At 38.9% G+C, this 27,378-nt stretch overlaps 3 protein-coding genes across 3 annotated transcripts in view; 2 read left to right on the top strand and 1 right to left on the bottom strand.

The window, feature by feature from the left end:
- The first annotated feature begins 286 nt into the window (after positions 1-286).
- On the top strand, positions 287-2,928 carry LOC126873586 (E3 ubiquitin-protein ligase RING1). The gene is made up of 4 exons (XM_050634628.1): positions 287-577; positions 1,203-1,581; positions 1,688-1,990; positions 2,071-2,928. Exons 1-4 carry the CDS (start codon positions 335-337, stop codon positions 2,286-2,288), a joined length of 1,143 nt encoding a protein of 380 aa, XP_050490585.1. The 5' UTR covers positions 287-334; the 3' UTR covers positions 2,289-2,928.
- LOC126873405 (uncharacterized) lies at positions 2,620-5,749 on the bottom strand. The gene is made up of 4 exons (XM_050634247.1): positions 5,738-5,749; positions 5,288-5,676; positions 4,561-4,737; positions 2,620-4,302 (listed from the first exon to the last, which is right to left on the bottom strand). Exons 1-4 carry the CDS (start codon positions 5,747-5,749, stop codon positions 3,981-3,983), a joined length of 900 nt encoding a protein of 299 aa, XP_050490204.1. The 3' UTR covers positions 2,620-3,980.
- A 6,985-nt stretch (positions 5,750-12,734) lies between these two features.
- LOC126873587 (uncharacterized) overlaps positions 12,735-27,378 on the top strand; it is a 34,857-nt gene continuing 20,213 nt past the window's right edge. Inside the window, exon 1 of the mRNA XM_050634629.1 lies at positions 12,735-12,904. Coding sequence (XP_050490586.1) covers positions 12,888-12,904 — 17 coding nt within the window. The 5' untranslated portion in view covers positions 12,735-12,887. The remainder of the gene's footprint in view (positions 12,905-27,378) is intronic.

Here is a 27,378-nt window from a genome sequence, read left to right as displayed (position 1 = left end):
CCACTGTAGCAGCGTTTCCTTTCTAAATCTTTTAATTTCTTCATCTTGTGTCCTGTGTTCAATTACCTCTCACTGTATCCACTGTGACTGAACCTATTTATTATGCTAATTACAGGATGCCATGTACGGATAAAACAAAAGAAAGAAACCCAGGAAAAGGAAACGAGGAAAAGCACCATAGACAACTTTTTTCGTAGTCGCCCGCTTTTTTAACTTACTGTCCGGAATCGCGTTTAAAACTTCACAGGGATGCCGTAAGATGGCGTTAGTAAAATTCAGGCGGCTATATGTGGTGTGTACAGGCTTTTCAGCTGATGGCTAGTATGTAGTCAAGATGGCTTCCGCGGAGCAAGTCGGCCTGAACAAAACTTGGGAATTATCGTTGTATGAGCTTCATCGTACGCCTCAGGATGCCATTACTGATAGTACAGAAATCGCGGTTAGTCCACGAAGTTTGCACAGTGAGCTTATGTGCCCAATTTGTCTGGATATGCTTAAAAAGACTATGACTACCAAGGAGTGCCTACATCGTTTCTGTTCCGATTGTATTATTACGGCACTTAGAAGCGGTAATAAGGTACGTGTATGTTCCGGAATCGTTCTGACGATAACTATTAAATATATGATTACTCTCGAGACGAAGAGTATCTAGATACTTCTTGTTTCACTAAAAAATTGATGTTAGTACTTGGTCAATATCACGTCACTGTTCCTTTTTCCCTATATATTACGCTTTTATGTAAATACTACTCTATCTTTTTATATGTAGTTTTAGATCAATTATGCAGTCAAGTGTTGAAGTAATTTTTTAACGAAGAGTAGATTGCGATCGTATTTTCAATCTATTTCTGTCAAATTCGATGGTTTTTGAACTGCACCGTAAATAACGTTTCATATTGTGTGTAATGTTTGTGTCTTTATTTCGATGATATTAGTTAGAAAAGTAGAATGTTCTGTTGATTATTGAATTTAGATTTCTGTTTTATTTGATAATGCAGAAAGTTGTGTTTATCCTTCATTCTCTAAGATAGTTCATAAGTTATTAGTTTTGAATGTTGAATGAAGTTGATTTGTTTTGTTTATTGGCCTTTGTGACAGTGATTCTGATTTTATCATTTTGAGATGGCTATTAGTGAGTTAAATTACTGGTACAGATTAGGTTGGTTTTGGGAAATATACAAGATGTGAAATTCTGTTTATAGGAATGTCCGACATGCAGGAAAAAATTGGTATCCAAGAGGTCTCTCAGACCAGATCCTAACTTCGATCTATTGATTTCTAAGATATATCCCAGTCGTGATGAGTACGAGGCACACCAAGAAAGGGTACTGGCAAAACTGAACAAGTCGCATTCTCAGGCTGCACTGGTAAATTCTATTACAGAGGGGATCAAATTACAAAGCCAAAATCGTTCTCAGAGGTCTAGGAAGAATGCTAACGAGTCAGAGAATGCTAGCAACGCGACATCTTATAACAATTCACAAAATGCAAGTGCCCCAGCAACACCAAACGCTACAAATGCTGCGAATCAAAGTGACTCGTCTCAAAGTACAACAGGACCTTTAAATAATAGTAGTGGAGGTAATTTAAAAAATTCTAGTCGCACGTAGCTTGTAATAACTTTACTGTATCTGCTTGGATAGACTGAATAGATGGGCCTGTAGTGAGTAAAATCGTCAATTTGCAGGTACAACATCCAGAAATTCCACCACGCCATCACCGAATCCAGCAAATCAAATTCCCAAACCTCCGAAACGACAGAAAAGTTTACAAAATTCCGAGAATGACTCATCTAGCGCAGAAGCTGAAACCGGTGGTGGTGATTCCATGGTAGACACAGAGGGTGAAGGTCCGAGCGAGCCTTTAATGCTTAATGAAATCGAACTCGTTTTCAAACCACATCCTACGGAAATGGCCGGAGATAATTCACTCATAAAAGCTTTGAAGGAAAATAGCATTCGGTACATCAAGACGACGGCGAACGCGACAGGTGAATATTCGAAAAAATCGTACGGATCTAAGAAGGCTATCCAGAGAAGATCAAGAAATAATCCCTATTAATTTTTATAGTGGATCATCTGAGCAAGTACCTGGCCATGCGGCTAACATTGGATCTGGATACAGAATTATCAGAATCGGATAGGCTATTGAATTTTTGCATATACATAGCACCATCGCCTGGTCAATTAGTGGTTTTAAGTGGATCTCAAACGTTAAGACAGGTGAACGACAAATTCTGGCGCGTCAATCGACCCCTGGAAATGTATTACTCATGGAAGAAGACCTAGGGAAGGCCTAGAAAGTATCAATCTGATGGGAGCTAACCTTGTCAAGCTCTAAAAATAGAAAATAAAAAATAAAAAAAAAAAAAAACATTCATACTGCGTGGAGTACAGAGAAATACAGAGAAACGTGTATTATTATCTATCAAAAATTGATGAATATATTTTACTGTACTTCAGTAGCCTTGGATTATGTTCAAGAATGGGGAGAGGTACAAGGATAACGAGTTTCTCGTGATAGTGGGCAGTGGTGCAATTTTTCTCTTTATGGGAGTGGTTGCTCGTACATTTTCTGCAAGGGAACAATAGAAGGAACGGATAGATTTTTAATTGAAGCTTTGTATAGCAATTTATTCTAAACGCAACAGAATTCAGTCCCTCGGATATACAAACTGCCATTCGCCCGATTCCATTGGATTATGAACGGATCTATGAATTTTCGTGTCGCTAAACCGCGAACTGCGTATAATATTCACCAGACTATGTCCTTTTTTCACAGGTGTAAGTTAATCCGATGCGTCCAGTTATACGATACTTGATCAAATTGATGGCCTCAATGGTTAAGTGACTTATTTAATGTAAGTCTCCGATTCGCTGTGGACCATTCTGTACAGTTTCACGAAGAAATAAACCAATGTATATACTACTACTCTTGTAAGACAGGCTATTTGAATCATAGAAAGAAACACAAATCACGTTTTCCTCTTAGAACTGCTCGAAAGTTCTTCTTTCTTGTTTCTTTATCCTTTTAATTCATCGAAGTATGATTGATCAGCTTTACTTCCTTATCCTCCACAAAATGCTCTTTGATACGAAAATCTAATTTTCGATCACGTTAAAGGTACATGAAAAGCGTCTTTGGCTTAGTAGGCGGAATAATCGATAAATGCCAACCCCATCCTGCGCCCTCTTGCAATTCCACTGAACCGAAAACAATGCGAACACTCCGCTCGAGTTATGCTACCCTCTTTTAGTAAACGGGAAACCACGTCGAATCATTCGTTATCCTTATGATACCGTATTGTATTATTTTTTATATCAACTATAATTCTTCACCGTTAAACGTTCCCATACCTTTTTCTCTATTCTTGTTTCTTTTAATTCGTTTTGACAAAGCGGTAATTTTGATGGATATTCCTTTAAGAGGTTATTGAAAAGTATTCTGCGAATGTTCATTTTTATTACTATTATATCACGATAATACGTAAAAAAGAAAATGTTAGAATTGAGAAGATCGGAATAGACGGAAGTAAAGCACGTAGAGTATCCGGTAATTCGTCACCTAGTACATTTCTCGTCCTTTCGCAAGATCCCCATCATTAATTAATGAATTCATAACAGCGTTAGATTCACACCAATCTGCTAGCCCATAATTACAAAGTACGCAACCGAGTAATAATCAAGGCTTCTAATTAGCGTTGGAAATGAATTTCTAGACATATTCCCCATCGCGCTTTAGACCTTGTGATAACGGTAGAATCATTAATAGCGAAATGCTAATTAGTCTATTTCTGTCTAAAAAGACTGAATACTGGTAACGAGCGAACATTGTTACGAGTTCTTGGACTATTGCATCGCCTGAGAATTCTACTTTACGTCTTGGTTGCGCTAGTTAATATACAGGAAATTCATGTTTCTATTTATATTCAGAATTTCTTTTTATTTTTCACGTACTCACGAGCAACACCACTTTACAGTTCAGCGTTGTTGGAACGAGACTAATTTGCTTGGTTTCTTATCGAGAAGTATTTGATTGCTTTCCTTGGAGTCCGTGTCTTTCGCTTCTGTTACAGAAGACGATCCATTAGACAGTAAATTCATCGAAGATCTTTCTCTCGTTAGAATGCTTATCGCTGCATCGTCTTGGAAATTTTCTCCATACCCTGCTTCTTCGTCTTCGCTCCATTCTTCCAATGAACTTCTCTCAGAAGAATCCTCTTTGAAAATATCTCTCGCCTTCCCTTCCTCGGCGTTATCCAACCTCTCCTCGAGAAGTTTGTAAACCTCGTCCGAGGCGAACCTAAAAATTCAAGTCCATTAGAATATTAGAGTATTAGAGTAGTAGAAGATAGTATCGATCCAAGCCTTCCAGAATTTCTTTTTCGATCCTATTATATTGGATATCGTCCCTCCCATTTAGTGTCTCGCGTTACTCATTTTCAACGGAGAAAGAAACTCATTATAGTGGTTCAGAGTCTATCCTATTTTCTGGTAATGCGTGCAATCCCACCGGTAACGAAATAGATGGAATGACGTAACCAACTGGAGGAATACTAACGGCATTTTATAAGGTTCCTTGTACCAGAGCGGGAATCCCGTGGGATTGTATCTTCCATCCGGAATCGAATTCTCGGTCGGCAATGAATGTAGCTTGAAATGCGCCGGTTCGACTGTCTCCTCCAATAAGGCTGACACTTGTCGCGCGTATTCCTTCGTGCCAGCTGTTCGTTCCAGTCTGGGAATTAATCGCAATACAATTTTCTCATGTCTTAACTGAATACATAGCGGCACACAAATATATTTATGTACTTTCCTACTTATCCTATTATAGAAAATTGTTACGTACATATTGTATGTGTTAGATAAAATATTTTCAGATTTCATTAGCATTATAACGAGGCACGATTGTCGTGCTAATATTGATCAAACTTGAAACCAAGTTGACAATGTATATAGAAGTAGTAAGATATTAATTGCAAACATATATTTAGTAAGAAATTAACATACAGTATGAATACTCATCTTGAACATATAACAAAGGCAAAGATGATGTCATTGAATGTTGATGCATATTAATATAACGAGCAATGGACTGTCTAAGTACTTTCTAAGTACTAAATTTTTGTAAAGTACATACTTGCATTAAATACGTATCTTCTACGAACATTTTCGGGTTTGTTTCAAACTTCCCAATATTATCACGACAGTCGAATGTGAATCGATGTCACCTCTCGAGAATTTAATTTGGTCTCACTAAATTTCATCGTGTTTCCTCGTTCACTTACTTTTGAACCATCTGCCTGGTGAATTCTAGTCTCGGCGTTGGTTTATAGCTAGTCGATGATGGACTGGTAGAATCCAAAAGACTTCTCACTCTGCCAGCTCGTGGTTTGTTCGATTTTTTTTGGATACCATAAAAGTTTCCAAAGTGCACCGCAGCATCGTCAGGAAGGTTCGTGGTTAATCTAGTATCTTTAGCAGCTTTGTTGTTCTTCGCTAATTCCTTGTCTGCGGCATTGGTCGAGCTTTTCGAGAAGTTGGACTTTTGCTTCCTTCCTTGAGACCTTGGAACGATAATGATTGCGTGTAAAAGTAACAACGGTGTCGTTACGCCGGATGCGTGGATGCGTGTTCTCCACGGACTCGTTTGTTCGTCGTTACGTTCGTTGAGTGCCTGTTACTTTGCTCGAATCGTTTACGGGGGTCGCGTTTAACCCACTTATACTCGAAATTACACGGCTTGACATTTTAATAAATCTGGACTAACTGCAAGAAGTTACTCGAACGACGCGATAAAAAAGGATAAGCTGGGGAAACGAGTTTTCGAAACATCGATTACGCTACTTCAAAACCGCGAGCCAAAGTTTCTGCGATTATTTTGCACGATATAGTTTAAGTAAAAACCGTGACGGTGGAGGGCCATTAATTGACGATTACCGTGAAAGCACATCGTCCAATATAGAAGCTACTTGTTCATGTAGAATAATTTCGCTGCTCCTATAATTAACTTTGTGGATAAGAACGTCAAAAGAAAACAGGACGTGTGGCACAAATGAGCTGAAAGGTACGAAGCCACGAAGTATGAAACGAACCTTTTAATCCAGTGCTACCGTTTGATCATCCACGATTGACATACGTACCGTTACGGAACATTTATTTCCGTTACGTCGGTAAAACGCGCGCAAACCGAGTGGTATCGGTTAATTCATCGTGACAAGCAATTTGCGAGAAATTACAGTGAATAGAGAGAACGTCGGCCGAACACAGGAAAAGAACTTTGCAAGAGTCGCGTTAACCGTTTCGGCGACAATCGCGTCGAATTGCATGAATTATTCATTGGAACTCGAATTACGGACGTCGCCTATGTAGCCAGTATAATGAAACTTTACAATTTCCTGCCAATATGCAGCCGGATTTATATGTAACCTGGGATGAATCGGAATGGAGTAACGATGACCAAGAAACTCGATGTTGAGGTTTAATTCGACACGCTAATCCATTAGCTGTGGTTTCCATTTGAAGGATTATAACGATTCTTGGCATTGATAGCGGTTTAGGTTGAAAGGCAACAATTTATAGGATCAGCGTCTTAAAAATTTTTATTCTCAGAAATGGATAAAACTTTTTGTACGTCGTGTCAGACACGTTTAATGAATGGTATTTTATGCTTTGTGAGAACTTGTAATTTGAATAAGCTAACTTTATTCGCTTCTTCATCAATCATATCTGAATTCTCAGATAAGAATATACAATTTTACATATTACATTGGTGCACGTGATACGTGTTTCTTTCACGTTTGAACTTGATGAGCCAAACTTATCCATTTACTTTTAATCTATCAACGCAGTAATTATCAATCGCATCAAGGAGGAAGAAATTTATTATAAATCACGTATATTCAGTATTGGGGAAACTTGCGATTAAAATGTAACTGTACTTGTAATAATCAGAATATTTTTGAGATTGTTATGAGATTTGTGAAGAAAATGGCGTGCAAGATGTTGGAAGCGTAAATTTAGTATGTTGGGAAGATTAAAGTCTTTCTCTATTTCACCTAATTATTTTCTAATGCAGAAATTGTTTTAAAAGAAACCGTAATAGCTCCATTTCGGGAATTTTCTAATGTTAGAATCTTACAGCTAATATCTCTTATAAATCTGAAGTAACGAAACTAGTTCACCGTTAGAAAAATGCATTGATTCATGCGGAATTTACTTGGATTTATTTGGATCGCTATCGAAGCAACTACGGGATGTTAAACTTTTATTCTAAAAAAACGACATTTCATATACACCAGCCTAATAATAAAAGAGCTATACGTAATCCTATAAAATTAATTTGTGCAACAAGTACAGAATGAACTGGTTCATTTGTGCCGCTATTAATGCCAGGAAGCGGTAAGAAGAAAATGTAAATTTTGTATCATCGATCACGACCTCCAGATGAGGATTCTTTCATATTAGGTATTTTAAAAATACCTTTTGATTAAATACACTGAAAGCGATTAAAATCTATGGAATTATATGTATAAGGAGAAAAGGGTTGACGCTTGATGGGTTAATTACAGTAATTTTCTCCGACTTCCGCCGTCTTACTCGTGATCACGGTAATTCGACGCGGTTAATTTGAAATTCTTTATCGCGTTTGACATATTTTGATTTATATACGAGTCCTGTAACTCACTTTTGAAATTTGCCGATCAAACATGGTGATACGTACAGGTTATTCGACATGGTGGATTTCTTTCGACGATACTCGGAGATCCCTGTCGCTGATTTTACTTCAGATTTATGGAACATATTTTCCTGCAACGACTCGACGAATTTATCCCATTAATCGGATTATAGTCATCGATAAAATGTCCTAAACGTTGATTTTTCCTTGTTTATGGACACGTCATCGTTTTCTTCTACAAATTACCATTGGTTCGAGAGAAAGATTCTCAATAGCCAAGCTTTGCAAGGGAGACGCGAAGTCATGGTTACGAGATTAAGCCGGGGAAAACACGTAGCAGAAGCGTTTTAACGGAATTAGATTGGTACGCGTTGCAATCGTTTTAATGGCAGCTACATCGATAAAAGGGGGTTACTTTATTTTCACGTCGCAAACGCAGTGTACTGCTGACCGCAATTAATGAGAATACTCCTGATCCAGAATCGTGATAGATATTAAAGAATCGTAATTTTATCTCGGAATGCGATGTAGAATGCGATTATCTAAGAAGATATAACCTCGAAGGAACGAGACACAGGGTTTCTTTACGATTTGGTTATACAGAAAACTTTCTCCATTCTTTTCTGTCGTGTTCGTCTGATTTATTCGACCTATCAGTTAATTTCTTTTCATCTGTATCGTAACGAATCGCACGAGGAGTGAAAGTGTGGAAGAAAGAGAGAAATCATAGTAGCACGAATGTTAATGAGTGTTTCTCCGCGGTTGGCGTAGCACGTGTCGCGCAGATATTCTCGAAACAAAAAGACGACAAGTCGGTAGAGTACGTTGTCTCGTTTTTATGACGCGTTAAGAAAGCACCATGGAGCGACTGGTCAGTCTACAAGAGGGGGAAAAAGGCGACAAGGGTGTACTGGGAATGGGGAAAGGTCGGGCAGAGAGCTCGTGGCATGTAGTCGAATGCATCGCGGTTTAAAAAAGGGGAATAGAAAGCGTTCGCTTATTTACGATCGAAAAGAGCGAAGGCTCTTCTCGAATTCGTGCATGGCGCGCGAGAAAAGCGAGCAAAACCGCCACGTGATGCATATCTTATGCACGTGCCTTGGAGAAAAAGAAAAAGGGACCATTGGTCCTGACTCGGCTACAAAATTATTTACTGCCCGCCACATCGAGAAATGCTAAATATTTCATAGGTTCAAAAGGCCTCGCACGACCCTCCTATTCTTATATACAATGGCACTATTCGACTCCTTAGCTTAGATTAGACGAAACTTTTTGAAATTTCATGAATACCGTAACAAGACACGACTATTGTAATTATGTTGATCTAATCTGAGAGTAATTTGGAAATGTATGTAGGAGTCAGAAAACATTTAAAGGCCATGAATGGAAGACATAATGAGTCACATTTCTTGTCTTTTATAGAAGAGTAATTTGTAAATTCAATATTTTCCAACCAGTTTCACATCCGAAATGTCTCTTCTTTTGGTCGTGGAATTAAATGTGTTTTTACGCCTTTTTTTAAATACTTGAAAAATTTTTAACAGAACGTCATGAATTTATCATCTATTTGCATAAAGCTCTTGTAATTTCGTATAACTTTTATCTGTATGCATTTTCCAATTCGTTTCAATATAATCGCGTCTTATTACTAATGGAATTTCAAAATATTTCATATAACGCACTCACAAAATATCTCAATAAGTATCCAAATACCTTCGTGAGCCACTGTACCATTTTTTTTCTTCCTTCTCTCTGTTCCGAGATTTCGAGGGTAAAAGAAACGCGTTCGATCGCCATCCTCTACAGATTCTCATTCTTCATTGTGAATATTTTCACAATGAAAACGGCTATCGTAACTGTTTTTCCTTCACAGATAATCTTGAAGAATGTGTCTAACCTCGCCATCTCGGTTCCAACCATGTGGCCCCGTTTTCGTATCTCTTCCTATCCTAGGATTACGTAAACCGCCTACAACATATGGCGCGTGGAAAAATTGGATTTACACATAAAGGGTGTGTTTGCATAAAAGATATGGTCGTATGTATGGTGCTTGCTTCCTGTTCGTCGCTGAAGTTTAATTGCTTCGTTGGCTGCAGCGCAGTTGGTCCTCGACGCTGAGCAACATTAAATGTTACAACAGCTTGAGCAAGCGATTAAGGAATCAATAGGTTTCCCTTTGCTTCGAAAGATGCTATGAAAGAGAGCGTTTGATCAGAAGAGGTCGTTTGATCGAACTCGATGGAATTCGTCGCTCAAATACTCGTTCGGGTAACGCCTTGAAAAAGGAACGATATTCGATACGTGGTGATTGGATCTGCGGTCGATCAGCATCCCTACGGATTCATTCGTTGAAAAAGTATAAATTGTACTCGTTTTTTAGCTAGTTAAACTTTAATTAAATTTCCGTCTACCCTGAAAAGTTCCTGCTTGCGTTTTTCGTCCCGTACTTTTACCGATTCCCTGATGCATGAATAATAATGAAATCCGAAACAGTTCGAATCGCTTCGAATCTGTCCATGTATCTGTATGGGTATATCCACATCAGTTAGGTTGAGAGTGTTCAGTATGAATTCTTAAAACTCGCTGCCAGACATAGCGGACATCATCACGTTATGCCTTTCGGCACTCACAAATACCACGTAGTGCTAAATAATCTTAATCTTCCGACATGGAGTAATAGAAGAAAATTTCCTGATATCGTGTTCGTAAGTAAGGTAGCCAAAGGTCTTATATCTTGTTCCGCCATCATTCGATTGTTGTCTCTTTACGTACCTCCTAGGTCGTTGAGAAATTACTCCCTTGTGCATATTGTACTTGTGGCTATTTTAAATCCATTAAGGGAATTGTCCACTTTGTTAAGTCATTATGCCATTATTTTATTATTTATTTATTAAGTCATTATATAAGTACATTATGATATCGATCTTTTTGGATAATTCAAATTGTCCTTGAAGCACTTCTTAGAACATATACTTCAGTTTTTATTGTATTTATTTCATCGCTACTTTCGAATCTCCGTGTATGTATTTCTCTTTCTCTTTTCTTCATTTTGTAAATATTAATGTGTAATCTATTTTTCTCCGCATCAAATCTTTGTTTACCTCGTTGATAGTAATCATAATAATAATAATATGGCCAAAAGTTCGAATCATTTCGAACGTGACTCGAAGCTTAAAACTCTTGGAAGTTCTGATAAGATCTCGATTCTTTAAAATTTTGATAGTCTTAAAAATGTTGATCGTCTTGAAATGAATGTATGTATGGTAATAACTCAAAGCTTCCGGATTTTCTTTAATATTTTACGTCAAAAGTACTGTTCGAACAGAAGTGGGCAAGAAGCTTGTAATATATTCAGTACTCATCGAGCTTTCGAAACCTATCGAAACTCTTGAGAGTTTCAAGATGTTCAAGACTTTGAAGACCTTCAATACTTCGCAAGCTTTCAATATTTCAAGAACTCAAGACTTCTCAAGACTTATCAAGACTTCCAAGAGTTTTAAGCTTCGAATCGTATCCGAAGTGATTAGAATTGGTCGCCACATATACAATACAGATTTCGGGATGATTCAAAGTGTCGCAGGACCTATCAGTATGCATGAGGTGAGCGTTCTTCGCCATCGACATCTGTTCAAGTAGTTTTTTATCGTAAGCCATGCACGAAGAACCGAGGGAAGTACGTTGTTCTACTTTTATGAAAATGACTTACGTCAACAGATACCGTTTCGAGGAAGAGTGATTCGTTTCACTGTATACTCAAAGGGAAGCGTGTTAGCATAGACATGTTATCGTGGTTTCTGGTAACGCACGTTGAGAGATATTTTTGAAAGGAAACGCGCTAGAAATATCGGTCTTTATGTTAACACGTGTGCTGGAATTTGAGATATCTCGTCGATTTAAACACACCGTTGTTAGAAGGGATATATACTCGTTGTGTAGACGGCATCGGTCGCAATAAAGACATCATTGAATGTTGTGTCGTACGTATAATTCATGTTTTACGAGTGCAATGGCATCCTCGACTCCGTCGCGAATGCACACGGGCATGCAGAACCAGTGTGCTGCCTGATGCGAACACGCTCTGTGGAAAACGATCGGCCCTCCTTTCATATGTTACAAACTATATCGCGTACCGCTGCATCGGTTAATACAGACGGACATTCTTAGCTTCCTCGATGGTGTACCCCAGTCGCAACAAGTTTAGAGATGCATAAGTAAGTACCCATATTTTTTTCTCCTTTATGCGTTAAGAGCAATAACAAATCTTCAATTTTACTTTCTCTTATTTCAGCAATCATCAGTATTAGTTTCTAGCGAGTTGGAGGAAAGACTCTTAAACTCATTTACTCGGAAGATTTAATTGGAACAATATCTTAATTCATGATCGTAATATCTTCGAGATCCCTAATTTTATGAAATCTGTGAGATTTTCCAATTAAAGATAAGAATGTTATAAGTTTCTTTTTTCAAGTTCCACGCTTTGTATTTGAATAATTATGTTTCTCATTAGCGCGGTGCAGACGTTTTTAAAGCTTGTTTGCTTTAAAGACATCAGGCTTACCTTTGAATAATATTCTAATTTCTACTTTCATTCTACATTCAGCTGGCAGTAGTTTTACAACTTCTGATAGTCAGAATTTTCGATTAGACAATTTTTATTTCAAATATGACACATAGACAGTTCTACATTCTCGAAATTTCTGATAGTCGATCATCTCAACATCACCTTAGCTTTTATTTAATTGTCATCACAGTACATAATTCTACCACGCCTACGCACGAATATCTTTAAATTCTTCAGATAATATTTTTGTAAAACGCTGGAGGGATCTGACACTTTCGTCGTGTTTGCGCGCAAGGTAGCGATATGTACGCGACGACGCATCTACAAAAGTCAAAAGTCACCGGAGACCTGTGTTTACCAATCTTAATTAGGGATAAAACGAAAGGGTTGAAAACGATAGGGTCGCGAGTTGACAAGAATCGGCTTTTCGAATGCGACTTCGGGCGTCTTCGGTGGTTACCGACACTCTTCGTACTACTCTTAACTCGTGCTCCTGCTGCCTCCACTCAGTCGTTGTCGCGCGCTCGTTTGGTTTGGTTCGGGTATTAATGGTGCTTCAACATTCACAAGAGAACTTGACGATCCAGGCCCAATATAAAGGAGCTTGTGCTTGACCTGCATTTCATTCAAAAAGAAATACCGTCGCAGCATGTGCTCGATCGCAAGGTAAGATTCGTTTGATAAACTTTCTCTTTCAAATATAGATATCTGCTAGTTCTTCGGTTTATTCCTATGAAACACCACTTGTACACATTTTTTTTCGATTATGAATATTTGGTAATTCAAGTCTTAAGTTTTCTTTACGTATTGTGGGCAAAAATGTTCCAGAACAACGTGGAACGTTTTCGCTAGACGTAGCAAGTGATTCCCGTTGTTCGAGGAAACGACGAATCGAGCCACTTCCTGTCTCGATCTTCCAAATTTCCTTCGACCACGTTCGTGTCTCGATAAGATACGCGTTTCGACTCTTCTTTCCACGTATTTCGATCGGACAGGATATCGCGTGGAATTTTTGGGGTCTAAACCACGAACGTGCTTTGTGACGCGTTGTCAAAGAATTAACTCGAAGTTCATTCAGTGGCGGACGGTCGAGGGAGGAGTAGTTTTCTCCTGTCGAGCAGGAAATATCGAAAATCCATAATGGCCGGGTAGCGTCATAAATCTTGGGGTCTTCTCTTGGATTTCCCCGATCAGTTTTAACGCCGTAACAATGGTCTATCTTTGCTCCTGTTTGATCATCGAAATATATATTGATTGGCTCGTCCGGTCGCGTTTCGAAAGGCTCTTTCCACCCTCCTTTTTCATTTTTTCTCTTACCCTTTCTTTTTCGACTTTATCCGGCAACCGAGAGAAGCGAACTGGAGAAAGCAGCAGCAAATATTTAAGGATAGTCTCTTTTCGATTGAATTTGTTGTAGGCCACGACGAACGGCGCCGTAGCCTCTATCCCAGCTCGGTCAATATTGACTCTGGCTCGAGCCAAAGCCCATCGTAATAAATTATTGACTTCATGGAAGCAGAGTAGAAGCACGAAGGTCCTGCAGTGATCTGCATTAATCGTTAAGTATCCTTCCTTTATGGCGATACATTTGATGGAAGGATAGGGAAATTACACAGGACGCGTAAATCATTTTTACGACGGGATTATCGTCATCGCGCAGGACGAGGCAGTCACGAATATTGATAGCGACACAGGGATTGATTGGACTGGAAAATAGTGGGTGCGTTGAGTGCGTTATGCCCCAGTTTGACGTACCATATTTCTGAAAAAATTCGCAGGACGATTTTACCAGGCTAAATCAGAGATTCGCTGAAATACGCCCGTTGTTGGTATAATATGATTTCACTTCACTAGGACCTTTGCATATCTTTCTCATCAGAGATATCTGTTAAGTAATAATGTTCACTCTAACCTCGTTGCTTACTGTTTCATTCATCTTTCCAGAGCTTTTTATCAAAATATGCAAAAGTAAGTATTCAACAATTTGGTCTATGATCATTGCCAGACATGATGCTGTTTATGTATTTATAGGATATTTAAACGCATAAAATGTATGATATGCAAAAATATACAGGATACTGAAAGTGAAGTATCCATTATGACATTTGAAGGATGAGACAAACGTAGGTTTAGTTTTTCTAGTTATGCTTATAAAAATATGATTTTGCATCAATTAAGTTGTAGCTGATTAAATCAACGTAACGTTATACTTCAGTAGCAGAGAACGAATTTAATCAGGTACTGAACGTTTCTGAATATCCATTTGCAAACTATATAACTCGCGCTCCAATGAGCATCTATAGTATGGTGTAATTGACTTGCCGGTGGAAATTCCAGGCGTTCGATCGAAACTCGTTACGAGTTGAAAACGGGGTAGTTAAATTTTCATAAGTGTATCGTAATTTAAGGCTCGTCTTGAAGGTGTAAGTGCACTGTGCACTTTTTCTGTTAGTTCGTCGGCACTCGATACGCGATTCGGAGGGGTCGCCCACGCAGTAAAACACGTATACACACGTATACGAGCACGAGCTCACCACACACCGTGTGCTCCTTGTTTCTCTTCTGTGTGCCGGCGATTTACGGTAAGGGCACCGTCTGCTTTGTGTGTTAGTCACCGACCATAGGGGGTGAAAGAGACTGGCAGGACTCTGTTCTAGTAGAGGGGAAAGAAAAAAAAACGAAGCAAAAGAAAGAAAAGGTGGCACACGCGTATACGATCGAACGTGTTTAACACGTATGCTGTAAATTGGATTTTCATTGCTGAATCTTCAGTACCTGCAATGTTCTTACGGAGTAATTATTGTAGCGAAGCTTTTTGCGTATTTTACATGCGCTCTTTCAATATGAATATGAATTATTAACTCTATAAGATTTGATGGATTCATGTTTCCAATAATAGAATCACTCGCTAATATGTGTTACACGTTGTATTGTTAGAAATATAAGATCTAGTGCTGATTACGTTTCAATGATGAGAACTGTAAGATGGAAATCTCGCAATCTTTATACCTGCATGCATATGTTATTAGATATCCAATAAGTATGTCAAATAGCATAGCGTTAACCTTGCAAAATTGCAACACAGTGCTAATTGTATCACTGATTTGCATTCATAACAGTGTTATTCAGTAGCAATATCTGCGTAGTAATTATTATGAAACTGTTTTGCTATTTGAAAATCTCTTTATTATTTTCAGGATAGTCAAGTTAATCGTTGAACTAGTGCGCTAAATAAAAAAAAGATTCTTCTAAATTGATACCAAGACTGTTAACATTATATGTCTAATTTTTTATTTTTTAATAATGGGCTTTATTATGTATTAGGCTTTAAATTTGTGGCCTTTTATCCCCATAAGAAGCTAGTAAATGCTGCTTCTAGTTATTAAATACACTAGGTTGTACATTTTGATAACATGCATATAGACACTATTACTACAAGTCTAAAAAAGTATCTGAATACCTATGAATGATAATATATGTACCTTTCAGAAGTCACACTGATCAACTCCATAAATCGAAAACTACAAACGATGGTGATACGAACGCTGTGTTTCAGATTTACCATTTAGGTAATCTTCTTCCAATGAATTCGCTTATGAAAATAACCTGTTTCTTGACTCTTGTAAATTGTTCCTTGAGAAATGAATTTTAATCGTGTACTTGCGCGATGAAATTAAGAGAATTAATTGGCTTCTGAGAAAGTCGTATACAACAGATTATACACTAACGATTAGTACACGATTAGTGTATCTTCATAGTGTTAAGATGTACGGCTTATTTCATCATAGATCATTACATCGAGAATAGGTTCTTCGGCTCCATTCTCGTTTCCTCTTCGTTCCTCTTGCTCTTTCGCGGATTCTCTTGTTCCCGCGATGATTTTCTTAATTGCGCTTAACCAGCCTGCTTAGTCAACTGAATCGATTCGAAGGCTACCATTCCGAGAAGAATAGTTGCCGCTCTGGTAATTGATTGGAGAAAGAAACGGGAATGGATGATTGCGGTCGAAGGTGGGAATCGGTGAGCCGTTAACGTTGGCAACAAACGAGGCGGCGTTTGTCCACTCTGTTTGTAATTACTTGTTCTACTTGGATCGATCTGGTCGATCGCCGATCACGAGCAGGATACACTTGAATCGAACGTGCAATTATCAGGAGATAGCGTTGATCGGCTGTTCCACACTATAAAATAAGATTGTTACCTTTGCGTCTGAGGTAGAATAACCAAAAAGTAAGATCGACTTATTCTCTCGTTTGCCTTTCAAACTTTATAACCTTCCAATCCGAAAAACTCACGACGATATCCTTAAAACTATTTAGATTCTTAAAATATGAAAATCATAATCGTGTATCCAAGTCATTTGTGGTTAACGTTAGGTGATCATAATATGTAGAGTTTCTTCTTTTTTATGTGAAACTTCAAATCGAATTTAAACAGGTTTCATCGAGAATTAGCCTGGTACACGCATACTTAAATTTTCAAATTTGATTTTCTTGAGAAGCAAGTTTCAAATGAAAAGATTTTACTGCGTACTTCCGATTTATTTTCACGTATAATAGAATATAGAATTAGCATAAGCTCCCATCGATTATGTATTCGTATTCAACCAGGAATTAGTCAAGTACGCGCGTTCAATAAATTTTCAAATTAAAGACTTCTGTAGGTATCGAAAACGAAGCTACGTATAAATCCTATAAACTATCATTCCATATTTCTGACGTGTTTTTTATATTACCCGAGAAACTAACCACTTTCCTCTTGCACTACGATTTTCGATACATCGTAAAACCTCTTATGCCCACTAGAATTCATTAGAATAGGTCGAATAATTGGCATGTGCCGATACAACGAGCAAACATTCGATATAAGCCATTTGAAGACTCATTTAACCACAGGTTTCTCGTATATTTACCAAAAGAACGACGGAGAAAAGGAACAGCGATGGGCGTAAAAATAACACGATCTTCGAAACGGTCGTACGTGTTTGCTCGCACAGGCTACAACCATTTCCAGGCGACGCGGCAGGTCTATTTGTTGAGAGACCCTCGCTTCCATTTGTATAGGAAAGGAGAATCGAGAATAGAAAGAGAGAGAAGTTTTAGGGTGGCAGAGTTCGATTGGGACACGCGATATATTACGTGCTCGGCACGTACGTGCTGACTGCTTCGTACATAAGTAGACATAGGCATAAATAGCAGCATACGATGCGTGTGCAAACGATCTGTGTACACGCCGTCGAAACGAGAAAGTATCGGGGAAGGGAATACCTCGATGAAGGAGAGAGACGACGAGACATGCGAGTAACGCGAGCATGCACGTTTTAACGATTTCTATGGTTCTAATTCTTCTATTTCTTTTCACTTACCTTCCTGGTTCAAGGGAGTCGAAAGAGCGAGAGGAGTCCCTCTCGAGGCTGTAAACGGCCTTTAGTGGCGAGTGATCTTACCCTTTGATTCTCGGAATCGTTCTCCCCGTCGTCAATTCTTTTTCTCGGACAGAGTCAACCGACGAACACGCTCAGTTTCTTTTCTCTGGCTATTAGCATGATGAGGAACGCGTTTCCTTCGTTCGAAACTTGATAAGACCGGTGATTGGTATTGTCAGTTTAACTACTGCGCAGGCAACTGGATATACTGGTATCCATTCGTGCATTTCTTTTACCTACTAAAAGATTTGCACCAATAAAGAGACATTATCTAAATAGCGTTTATCAGAAGATGGCTTCACATAAAAATATACAAGTTTATTACCTCGAATGTTAGTTGACTACAAATCTGTAGCATGCTTGAAAAAAAAATGGTTTGACTTTGCTTCTCGTCGACTTACTCAAATTACCGGAAAGTGAAAATACCATCTTATTGCAGCAGACCCTTCGATTGGAAAGCGAAATTATTGGAAGCGAGCAGGTGTTTGCGATCGTCTGACTGGATATTCACGATTCGTTTTCGATTGTTTTACCCTGTGATGTCTTTGTTTCCATTGTCAATGAATTTTCCAGTTTTCCTTTCCGATGGATTTCTGGCTTATTCTTTATCGATTGATAATTGAAAGATTTGCAGTAACAAGGAGACAGCTGCGATATTTAAATCATATTTATTGGATAAGGAAAGAGGTAGGAGTTCCATATTCAAAAGTGTAAATGTTTATTGGAAACTACTACTGGAGAGTGGAACTGTTCCCTTCGTATCCCATTCTTTGAATATCTTTACATTGAAAATTGTATAAAAGTTTAAAATATAAAGATTGGAATTTAATTATACGCTTGTTGGATTAGTAAGGATTAATCAACAGATACATATTCAAGTAGGACGTTAGATGTCTGTGATTCAACGTCTTGCGTATCGTGTGAGCGATTGCGCCAGGAATTTCTTGACAGACGTTAAGTACATACACTCGAGGTTTGAGAAGAGTGAAGGTTACGAAGTCATGTCTTTGAGAGAAATTGGACACCTTAGACGTCTCGTGGCAGTGCTACCCTCTTTCCCATGAACCGGAGTCAAGCAGTGATTACTGCCAATTAGTGTAAAGTAAACCGGGGAGTGTATGCTCCGAAACAGCATGAAGTTGCAAGTAGAGGAGTCTTTCGGTACGAAACGAATCGCAAATAACAGGTTGAGGCTGCGATCCCTGCTACCTTTGAGCGATAAAAAAATTATATAGTAGCAAGGATTATCTCTGCTTTCGAAGTTGAATATAATTTAAGCCAGATGTTGCTATTCTTTAGCTGCATTGTCCAAGAATTTAGTTAGATATGTCCCCGCCTTTGTAAAATTCTATTTATTGTTCATAATTAATTGTTATATATTTATCTATAGCCTTTTTATTATTAGATACTTGCAGAATATTTTTAGTAAACAGGGGGTAGACAGTAGAGAGCAAACTCACAGCTTCAAACTAAAAAAAAAGCAAAAAGAAAGCAGATTGAATATTAACATGGAAATTTAAATGAAGCTATTAGGATAGTAAGCAAGCAACCCCAGAAAAGCGAAACAATATGGGTTGCCCGTGAACTTGACAGTGATTTTCTTATGGTAATCGGTTTCACCCCTCGAATAGGGGTTGGTATCGATGAATCTGTCAATAATATAGTCGTACATGCTCGGTTCAGCATTAAATTTTATTTCGAATATAAATCACGAAATAGCTGTGTGTATACTTGCAAGTGCATTAAGAGGAAACATGAGAAGCGGTAGGAATTCAGTATGAAGTTTGATAGGCCGTAAATACTATGGGTACATCCTTATGATGAATCTGTCCGTTATTGCATAGGCTAGAACTATATAATACTCGTGCTGTTAAAGGAACATCAATAAAATGATTTTGTAGTAATTTTTTATCGTCTCTATCAGATAATATTAATAATTGTTATTACTCCTCGTAATTTTATGTATTTATGAAGAAACGATAATAAACATAAAATATTTCTCAAAAATATAAATGTATTATAAAAAATATACATCATCTTTTTGCAGCAGAAGTACTTAATACCTATACTTACTCTAATCGATACAATACCGTATCTTTTTTAAACAAATAATTCCACCGATGATTAAGATATTTGAACATACCGTTTACAACAGCGCATCCCTATCTGTACGCATAAAGCAATGGTGGCACGTATTGTATAATTTTATCCTATACAATAAGTCAAAGTTTCTGAAACCAGGCACGGTTTATTTCTTTCTTCGTCTTGTATAGAATTCCGTTTTATGCCGTAAAGGTGGCGATCGTGCGCGGATTCGGAAAATTCAAGAAACTTCTATCCAGGCTATAGTTACGGTACACAGCATCCTTTAGCGAATATAGTGACATAATAGGCAAACGTCCAGGCCGATGCACCGTTATGCAGAATGGTGCTGAGGTCAAAGAGCCGGCACGGATGGGAGGGAAGAACTGGAGTCTGGGATGCGTTCGGAGTGCATCGGATATGCTCGTTCGGCTGGTTCACTCATGAATATTTGAAGAGCCGAGAGATCATGGGATACTCTGAAGTGTGTCTGAGCAAAATTTCGCGCCGCAAACAAAGCTTCTCGGTCGTGAGATCTCTCCATCGGATCACGAAGCTCCTTGCGTATATGTATAGCGTATATGAGTCCGGAGTTCATTTGGGCAACAGCGAACAACAATCTCTGTAATAAAACGTAGCAAAAAGGAGAAGTACAGAGAATTGTAGAGGATGAAAAGGCGGGCTATTTATGCCCGTTTAATTCCACTTGTAATTATACCATAGCATTTGAGATGACTGCGATTTGTTTTTACTAGTATGAAAATAAAATGGAAAGTTAACTCTGTAACTCTGATTTCTAAGATTCTTATCTTCCGCGATGAAAAGAATGAAAAAAGTATTTGTTTTATTAACTTTTCCCTAGAAAATGACTACAACGCACGTTAGATCGTTGTGCAATATTAAAAATTGAATAACGTTGTCACTGAAGGACTGTCCTCTTCTTAAAACACGTCTCGAGTTTGCACCGAGTCGATTAAAATTTCATTCTCGTTACGGTATAAAACATCGATAATTTGATGCTACGTTACGAGACGCTACGACAATTCCTTTTCACTTGTTATGCATTATGCAACCGCGGTTTCGAAATCGCGTTGAAAACGCGCTGCTCGTGTTATACCAGCGGCGAAACCCGTTTCGCTGGCGTTTCAATCTTGGCCATTGACACTGACCTAATAAGGGTTAAATGGATTGTTCCTGAATGTCCATTGAACGCAGCACGCGTCTCCATTGGGGTGTTTGCCATGTATGCACGCATTTAAATCGCAGTGCACGTTGCCGTTATCATCGTTGGGGGGCGTGTAATGAATCCCCCAGAGGATATCTTTCACGACTGTTAACGATTGATCGATAAATTTCTGTCATCGACACACACGCTCCAATATGGAAACCAGGTGTCGTTCTACGGTTCACATATCTCTTTAACCGATCGTATTTTATGGCATTTTATTCTTTGAACGACTTTTTCACAACGATGCAACTAATGATTAGAAAAGATCAAGTTATTTCACGATGTTTGATTCAAAATGCTTCAAACGAGTAAATTACATTCCTATAAAGCTTGCGTGGTAATATTTCCACAGTACAGAGAGAATATGCACGTTTCCATTGGGAATGGAAATTATACATTCAAGCGGCGTCGGTAGTCGCCAATCGGCTTCTTCCTTTTCACTTACCGCTATGCAGTTACTTTTGCGCATAATCGACTGTGCCCGGTATCCTTTTCATTATTCCGCTGTGGAACATCGTAAATACCTAAAAAGGAATAAACGCGATCCGCGCTCGCCGCACTTAACACGCCCAGCCCGGTGAAATAATATCTCGCGAGGAAGTCGGGCTATCGTAAAATCTAACGTATCGTTGGAGGTTAAAATTTCTCCAGGAATTGAATGGAAACTACGAATAAGGGGGTCTAATTTGGTATATTTCGGGAGGAAGTGGTTTTTAAATTGCGCTGTTTCGTAAATTTCGGACACCTTCTCGGTACACTGTTCTGTAAATTGCAGACACAGCTTCTTGTGTTCAACATTACACGCCTACCGGATGAAATATCTGCAATCTGTGTATACTAAAACAATCGTCAGGGACTGTATCGTCAGTATGGTAGAACGATACTTTACTGTTACAGACTACCAGACAGGACAAAATTGAAGAGATAAGTCGTACGAAATCACATCGTAATTTCACAAATTATATTTGACAAGATTAATTACTAAATGTAATACATATGTATATAGCCTAGAATAGGTTACTCTCACTAATATGGTAGAAATTATTTAGGAGAAAAATTATTCACACGATAGAGTACCGATTTGAAACATTTCTTTGTTCATCGCTATAATTCAAATTTGTTCAAAATGTGCTGTATACCCTTATTCAAGGTTTCCATTCAATTTTCCGAACGTCTCGTATATACCTGCCTCTTATTAAACCTCTGGTCCCTGGTGCATCGTTGGAGAAAATTTTTTCGTCGATTTACGACGGTTTCGCACGTGACCAGCATTCGCCTGTCTCTCTATCCGTCGATCCCGCTCCCGACATCGGTAAATCACGTTTCTTTCGTTTTGTTTCCGCGAGAGCCACTTGCAATTGGGACGTTTCATGCGGGAGGGCGGCACACTCTCTCTTTTAGGGGAGAACGAAGAGACGAATAAAGGGAGCCACGCCAGAAGTACTCCTCAAAATAATTGATTGTCCTAGAGGCAATCGCTGCTGATATTTGAGGTTAGTGGAATGAATGTTGCGCCTGCTGTGAACGATATGCGTTGTGTGTTGATTCACTTGCATTCGTTCTGGTGCATAGTGATCATAACACTTGAGTGAATTGTGTAGAATGATTTAGAAGAGTTAACTCTCTGCTTTGTAGTATCGTATCGTAGTACATTCATACTACGAATTGTAGTTAGAGAATTTGGTTTCAATTGTAACTTCAACTTCATTTTTTTACAACTTAATTACATCCTGAGTGCTCGAAGTTCGAATAGACGAGACTGGAAAACCGCATGAAATATATACAATATGAGGAATACGAAGAATTTCTATTCCTTTATCTTTACATCTTCGCGAACATATCATACAATAGAAAAAAAGCAAGTACTTACTCCCATTACATTTTACCAGAACACGAAGAACGACTTTAAATGATTTTTTCGCGTTATTGGATTATCGTGAAAGCACGGAGCGACGTGATTTTGAGTATCAGATCAGTGAACGATCACTAAGGTAACTGCTAGAAAAATCGCGAAGGAACTAATTCGATTACACGAACGAGGAACGGCGACCGCACAGAGAGAAAGGGAATCCATCCATGAAATGAGGGTGAAATTTTACGATCGAGGTACCACGGTCGGTTACGAAACGTTCCCATGATCGGTAATAGTTAATTTATTAGACGAAGTTATGGTAACGGTTGTTGGATCATCAGGCTCGACGATCAGCTGTGCCACTGTTAATTAATCGACGAAAGTGATTAGTTGATAGGCACTGATTTTCTTAAAAATCGCGGTTCGCGCATTTGCGACCGGTTACCTGTACGCTGTATGCTGTACACGTGAACGTAGCCAGATTAATGACCAGGGCCTATTAAGTGAGATTGACGAGCGTAAGTTTAACGGTAACCGTTTGACGCGTGAAAAAAGAAGCCAGGCATCGTTGCATTACTCAACGCGAAAATTAACCAGTCCTGTTTTACGCCCTTCCTGTCCAGTACCGCGATTACGCAATAAAAAGAGCCACGATCATTTCCTTGGCTCGGGTTAACGCGCTCGATGCGTGCCACGTTCGCGCTCTTCCACGTCGACGGCTGTTTACTCGAACGATGTTTAATGATTCCGTCAGTCATTACGCCGTCCGTCTCGAGAGAATAATATTTGTATAACTGGAATTACGCAGCTCGTTAAAATTCAACGGAAGGCACCGTACCGTGTAAACTACTAAACGGAACTGCACCCAGGTGCAAGGTTATCAATGTGTAATTTACATAAGGTGAAAATTTTGCGAAGTAAAATGTGTTTGGAGTTAAAACAATCATATTTGAGTGTCACGGAATCGACACCCAAAGAAACGTGGGAATTTAAACAATTAGGTAGTTAGTTCACAGTTAATGAACTTTACACGATATCATAATCAATTATTAATTATCGAAACAAATATATTATCATGTTTTTGTAAATGAGACCTAATCCACTGAAAAGAATAATTTTAAGAAAAATGAATTCGTTTATCGTTTAGTTGGTCGTTCTTCAAAAACACGCTGACAAATCTATGGTTTCTCGCATAAGTGAATTCTATAAACATTAATGTCTCCTTAAACACGAACAGATCTCAAATATTTGAAATAATAATTAGAATTTACAGATACTCCGTTTGCAAATGAAATACCGTTGAACATAAGGCAAATTTTGTTGCATCATATGAAGCATGAGAACACTACCACATTAGTCGACTACCTTATTCTCGAGAATTTAGTCAACGATCTCGCCATAGTTTCACTCTTAGCAAATTTGGGAACGATTTACCACGTTGTGTGATAAAATTAAATAAAGTTAATTGTAAATGGAAACATTACACGCGGCTTTCGTTTCGTAATCGTTGTCAAAAATTTCAGAGCATGTGCAACGTTCATCGATTTTTTCCTTCTTCGATTATTACGAGGGATCATTATATAATGCTCGGTACGTGGCGCGTCGCGTACATGCTCCGCAGAGTACTTGAAGCCGGGCCTAATGCTTCGAAAATTTGGCGGGGGAAAAAAGGTTCGTTTACGCGGAGTATACACCGCCATACGCGTCCAATTATCGGTGGTAACGCCGTTTTCGGCTTTGCCCCACTCCCTCACCCCTCTGTCAAGCTTTTTTTCCCTCCGAATTTCTTCTCCCTCCGTTTGCACGAAACATGTAATCAAAGTTTACTGCCGAAGATACGTAATGACAGGGTTAGTGCTAGCGCGGAATTAACGATCTGGGAATGGAGGTTTGGGGCAGCGCACAAATTTCGTGGCCTTGCAATTACGTTTCACGTGCCCTTCCGCCATAAAGGCGAACCGACTGACGTAATTCGCGAGCTTTTACTCTCATCTTTTATTCCGTAATCGCCGCCATCGATCTTTATTTTCGTCGGCATCTCGCCGAGCCAGTAGAGAACCGGGCAAATCGAGTCAATTACGCTGCCTCTTGCCGATCTTACTTTATCATGAACGACTCGATTAACATCCCGGTTGTTACGCAATCCGACGATGAGACAACGTACGTTTGCTCGGAGTTTCTTTTTTTGCCAGTTATATTAGACTCGATTCGAGGCTAAGATCGTCACAGCATCCGCGATTCGGTATAATTCGACGATTCAAAGAGAAGTATAAATGGCTTTTGTTGATCGTGATTGGTCGGAATAAAGCTGGTTTCAGCTGGTGGCTAAGGTGAAGCTAGACTTTCGAAAGTCCTGTGCCTCGTTTTTCTCCACGTGATGGCTGAATGGGGCTCGCATTAGGTCCTGCGGCAGGAAGGCCTCTCTTACCGACGAGGGTAAGAGAGAAGAAAAGAAAGCAAAAGGGAGGATGCTTGAGACAAATGGAGGGGGCGGGGATGGAAATAAGGGAAAAAAAACAGGCAGCGGATGTTTCGGACGCGGCTGGTTGCTTTAAGTTCAGCCCCTATACATATTCTCTTCTTCTTTCTCCCGAACGATGGTATTCCTTTCGATTCCTTTTACTTCGAACCGACCACACAGTCTCTTTCTCTTCGCCTCTTTGTTTCTCGCTTCTGTCCATTGTTTCCACGTCTTACTGGCTCGCGAATCGATTCATCGTGCGCGCTCTTCTCCCTGGCCGTGAGATCGAATCGGTGGTCGGTCGAGCCACCGCGTCGCGATTCGCCGCATTCTTTCCTGCAACCAACCGCGCGTGTAGGTGTTAAGTATCAGAGACTCTCTCTCGCAGGTATACACCTCGAAGGAACGATTCTTCGCGGTTCTAGTCGTGATCCCATGCCGGAGGATACGTTTTGAAAGGAACTCGAGCCGAAGAATGCGTCGCACGTGTCTTACGTTCAATAAGGAAGTATCACTATGGCTATGGGAATGGTTAGAAGATAGAATAGGGTGGATCGTACCGGCGGGGAATTGGATTTTCAGGTTTAATCTAGCAGCATCTACGGATCGGTTAACAGGTGCTCCATTATGGAGCGTTTCCAATCCCGTTTTCGCCTATCCGCTCCCGGGGACAATAATTTCCAGTTAAATCTTCCGCTATTATGAGGGTCAGGTAGCGGCACGTGCTATTTTGGAGGCGTAATATATAGGAAGACCAAGAGGTGTAATTTTAGGAGTTTGATGATAAATTTAGAACGGCCCACCAGTTGATGTCTCACTTGTCTTGAGATACTTAGCGATAGCTGCAGCGATAAATGGGTGCTCCTTTATGGAATGGGAATTGCCGGAATCTGGATAAAAGAAAGGCACCGACTATACATATATTCTGATAATACGATGTATCGTGTCAACATAATTTACTATAGCAGGGATTTATAAAAGGGCTTAGCTCTGAAAAGAATTTTAGGAAAGATATATGTACGATCGGTTTGAAAAGTATGTATCCAATAAATTATTTTAAATTAACTAAATATTTCGTATTCAGTTTTTAAGATATGTATAATCGTTCGATATAGATTATGTTTTATCTTTAAACGATGAGTTCACAACTATGGAGTAAAGTACAAAGTATTCGTTGAACGTAGATCACGAATTTTTTTTTTTCACTAGCGTATAATTTTATGCAAAATATCACATATGTATTTGAAATAGATTGAATACATAATATGATACATTTGTGTGTAACTGTAATAGAAGCTTTTAAAGAACACGGTTAATTTAGTTCTTAGAGGCTAATTGAAGATACAGAAGATGGAAATTCAGATTTTAAAGAGTTTCTCAATAAAGCGATAAGTAATCTGAAACAAATTAAACTATCATCTGCTTAGCATAGTTTCAGGATTCAGTCTTATCAAACGGCTAGTTATCTCGTATACACTGGTAATATTTTTCATGGTATCTCTCGTGCTTTAATCGATTAAGGAAACGCGAACATTCGAACCGCGCCAGGAGACACATAAAACGCGCGTTAAATTTTCTTATAATGTCATAAAAAAATAGCAATCGCCTCTAAGGAAATAAAAACGACGTTATATTATCTACCAAATAACTCTCGAAGATATTTTTGAACTTCATTAGTTCTATTTTCGCTGTTTCCTTGTATCTTCTTGCTTCTCGTTCATTCTATGGTTTCTTTCGTTGCTCCGGGATATCGAACGTTGCTCGAGACTTTTATAGAGTTTATACGCCTTCCACGGGAGATATTCCAGGTACAACCCGTTCTGCTTCCTGTTCTTCCATTCTCTAGATTCTAGATTGTTGTTCCACGATTTCTTGAAAAGGCTTGTCGACGTTGCTCGGTTTTCTTCGATTAAATCGTCAAAGTCAAACTGTACGGAACTCGACACCACGGAGCAAATTGAGTTAGTCTCGGGCGCTTTACATAAGAAGATATTCGTGGAGGATACGTAAGTGATTTAGTTTCCAATTGTGCAGTTCGAGGTCTCGTGAGAAAATGAGGTTTCTTTATACTGCCCTCCTTACTTTGCTTCAA

This window comes from Bombus huntii, chromosome 14 (assembly GCF_024542735.1).
Source record: "Bombus huntii isolate Logan2020A chromosome 14, iyBomHunt1.1, whole genome shotgun sequence".
Taxonomy (NCBI): domain Eukaryota; kingdom Metazoa; phylum Arthropoda; class Insecta; order Hymenoptera; family Apidae; genus Bombus; species Bombus huntii.
This window is presented reverse-complemented; position numbering and strand designations above follow the sequence as displayed.

Coding starts and splice junctions, on each gene's coding strand:
- LOC126873586 (XM_050634628.1), top strand. CDS start 335: ATGGCTTCCGCGGAGCAAGTCGGCCTGAACAAAACTTGGGAATTATCG. Junction 578..1,202: donor CACTTAGAAGCGGTAATAAG/GTACGTGTATGT, acceptor TTCTGTTTATAG/GAATGTCCGACATGCAGGAA. Junction 1,991..2,070: donor GACGACGGCGAACGCGACAG/GTGAATATTCGA, acceptor TAATTTTTATAG/TGGATCATCTGAGCAAGTAC.
- LOC126873405 (XM_050634247.1), bottom strand. Junction 4,738..5,287: donor ACCAGGCAGATGGTTCAAAA/GTAAGTGAACGA, acceptor ATTAATTCCCAG/ACTGGAACGAACAGCTGGCA. Junction 4,303..4,560: donor AAGGAACCTTATAAAATGCC/GTTAGTATTCCT, acceptor TTGAATTTTTAG/GTTCGCCTCGGACGAGGTTT.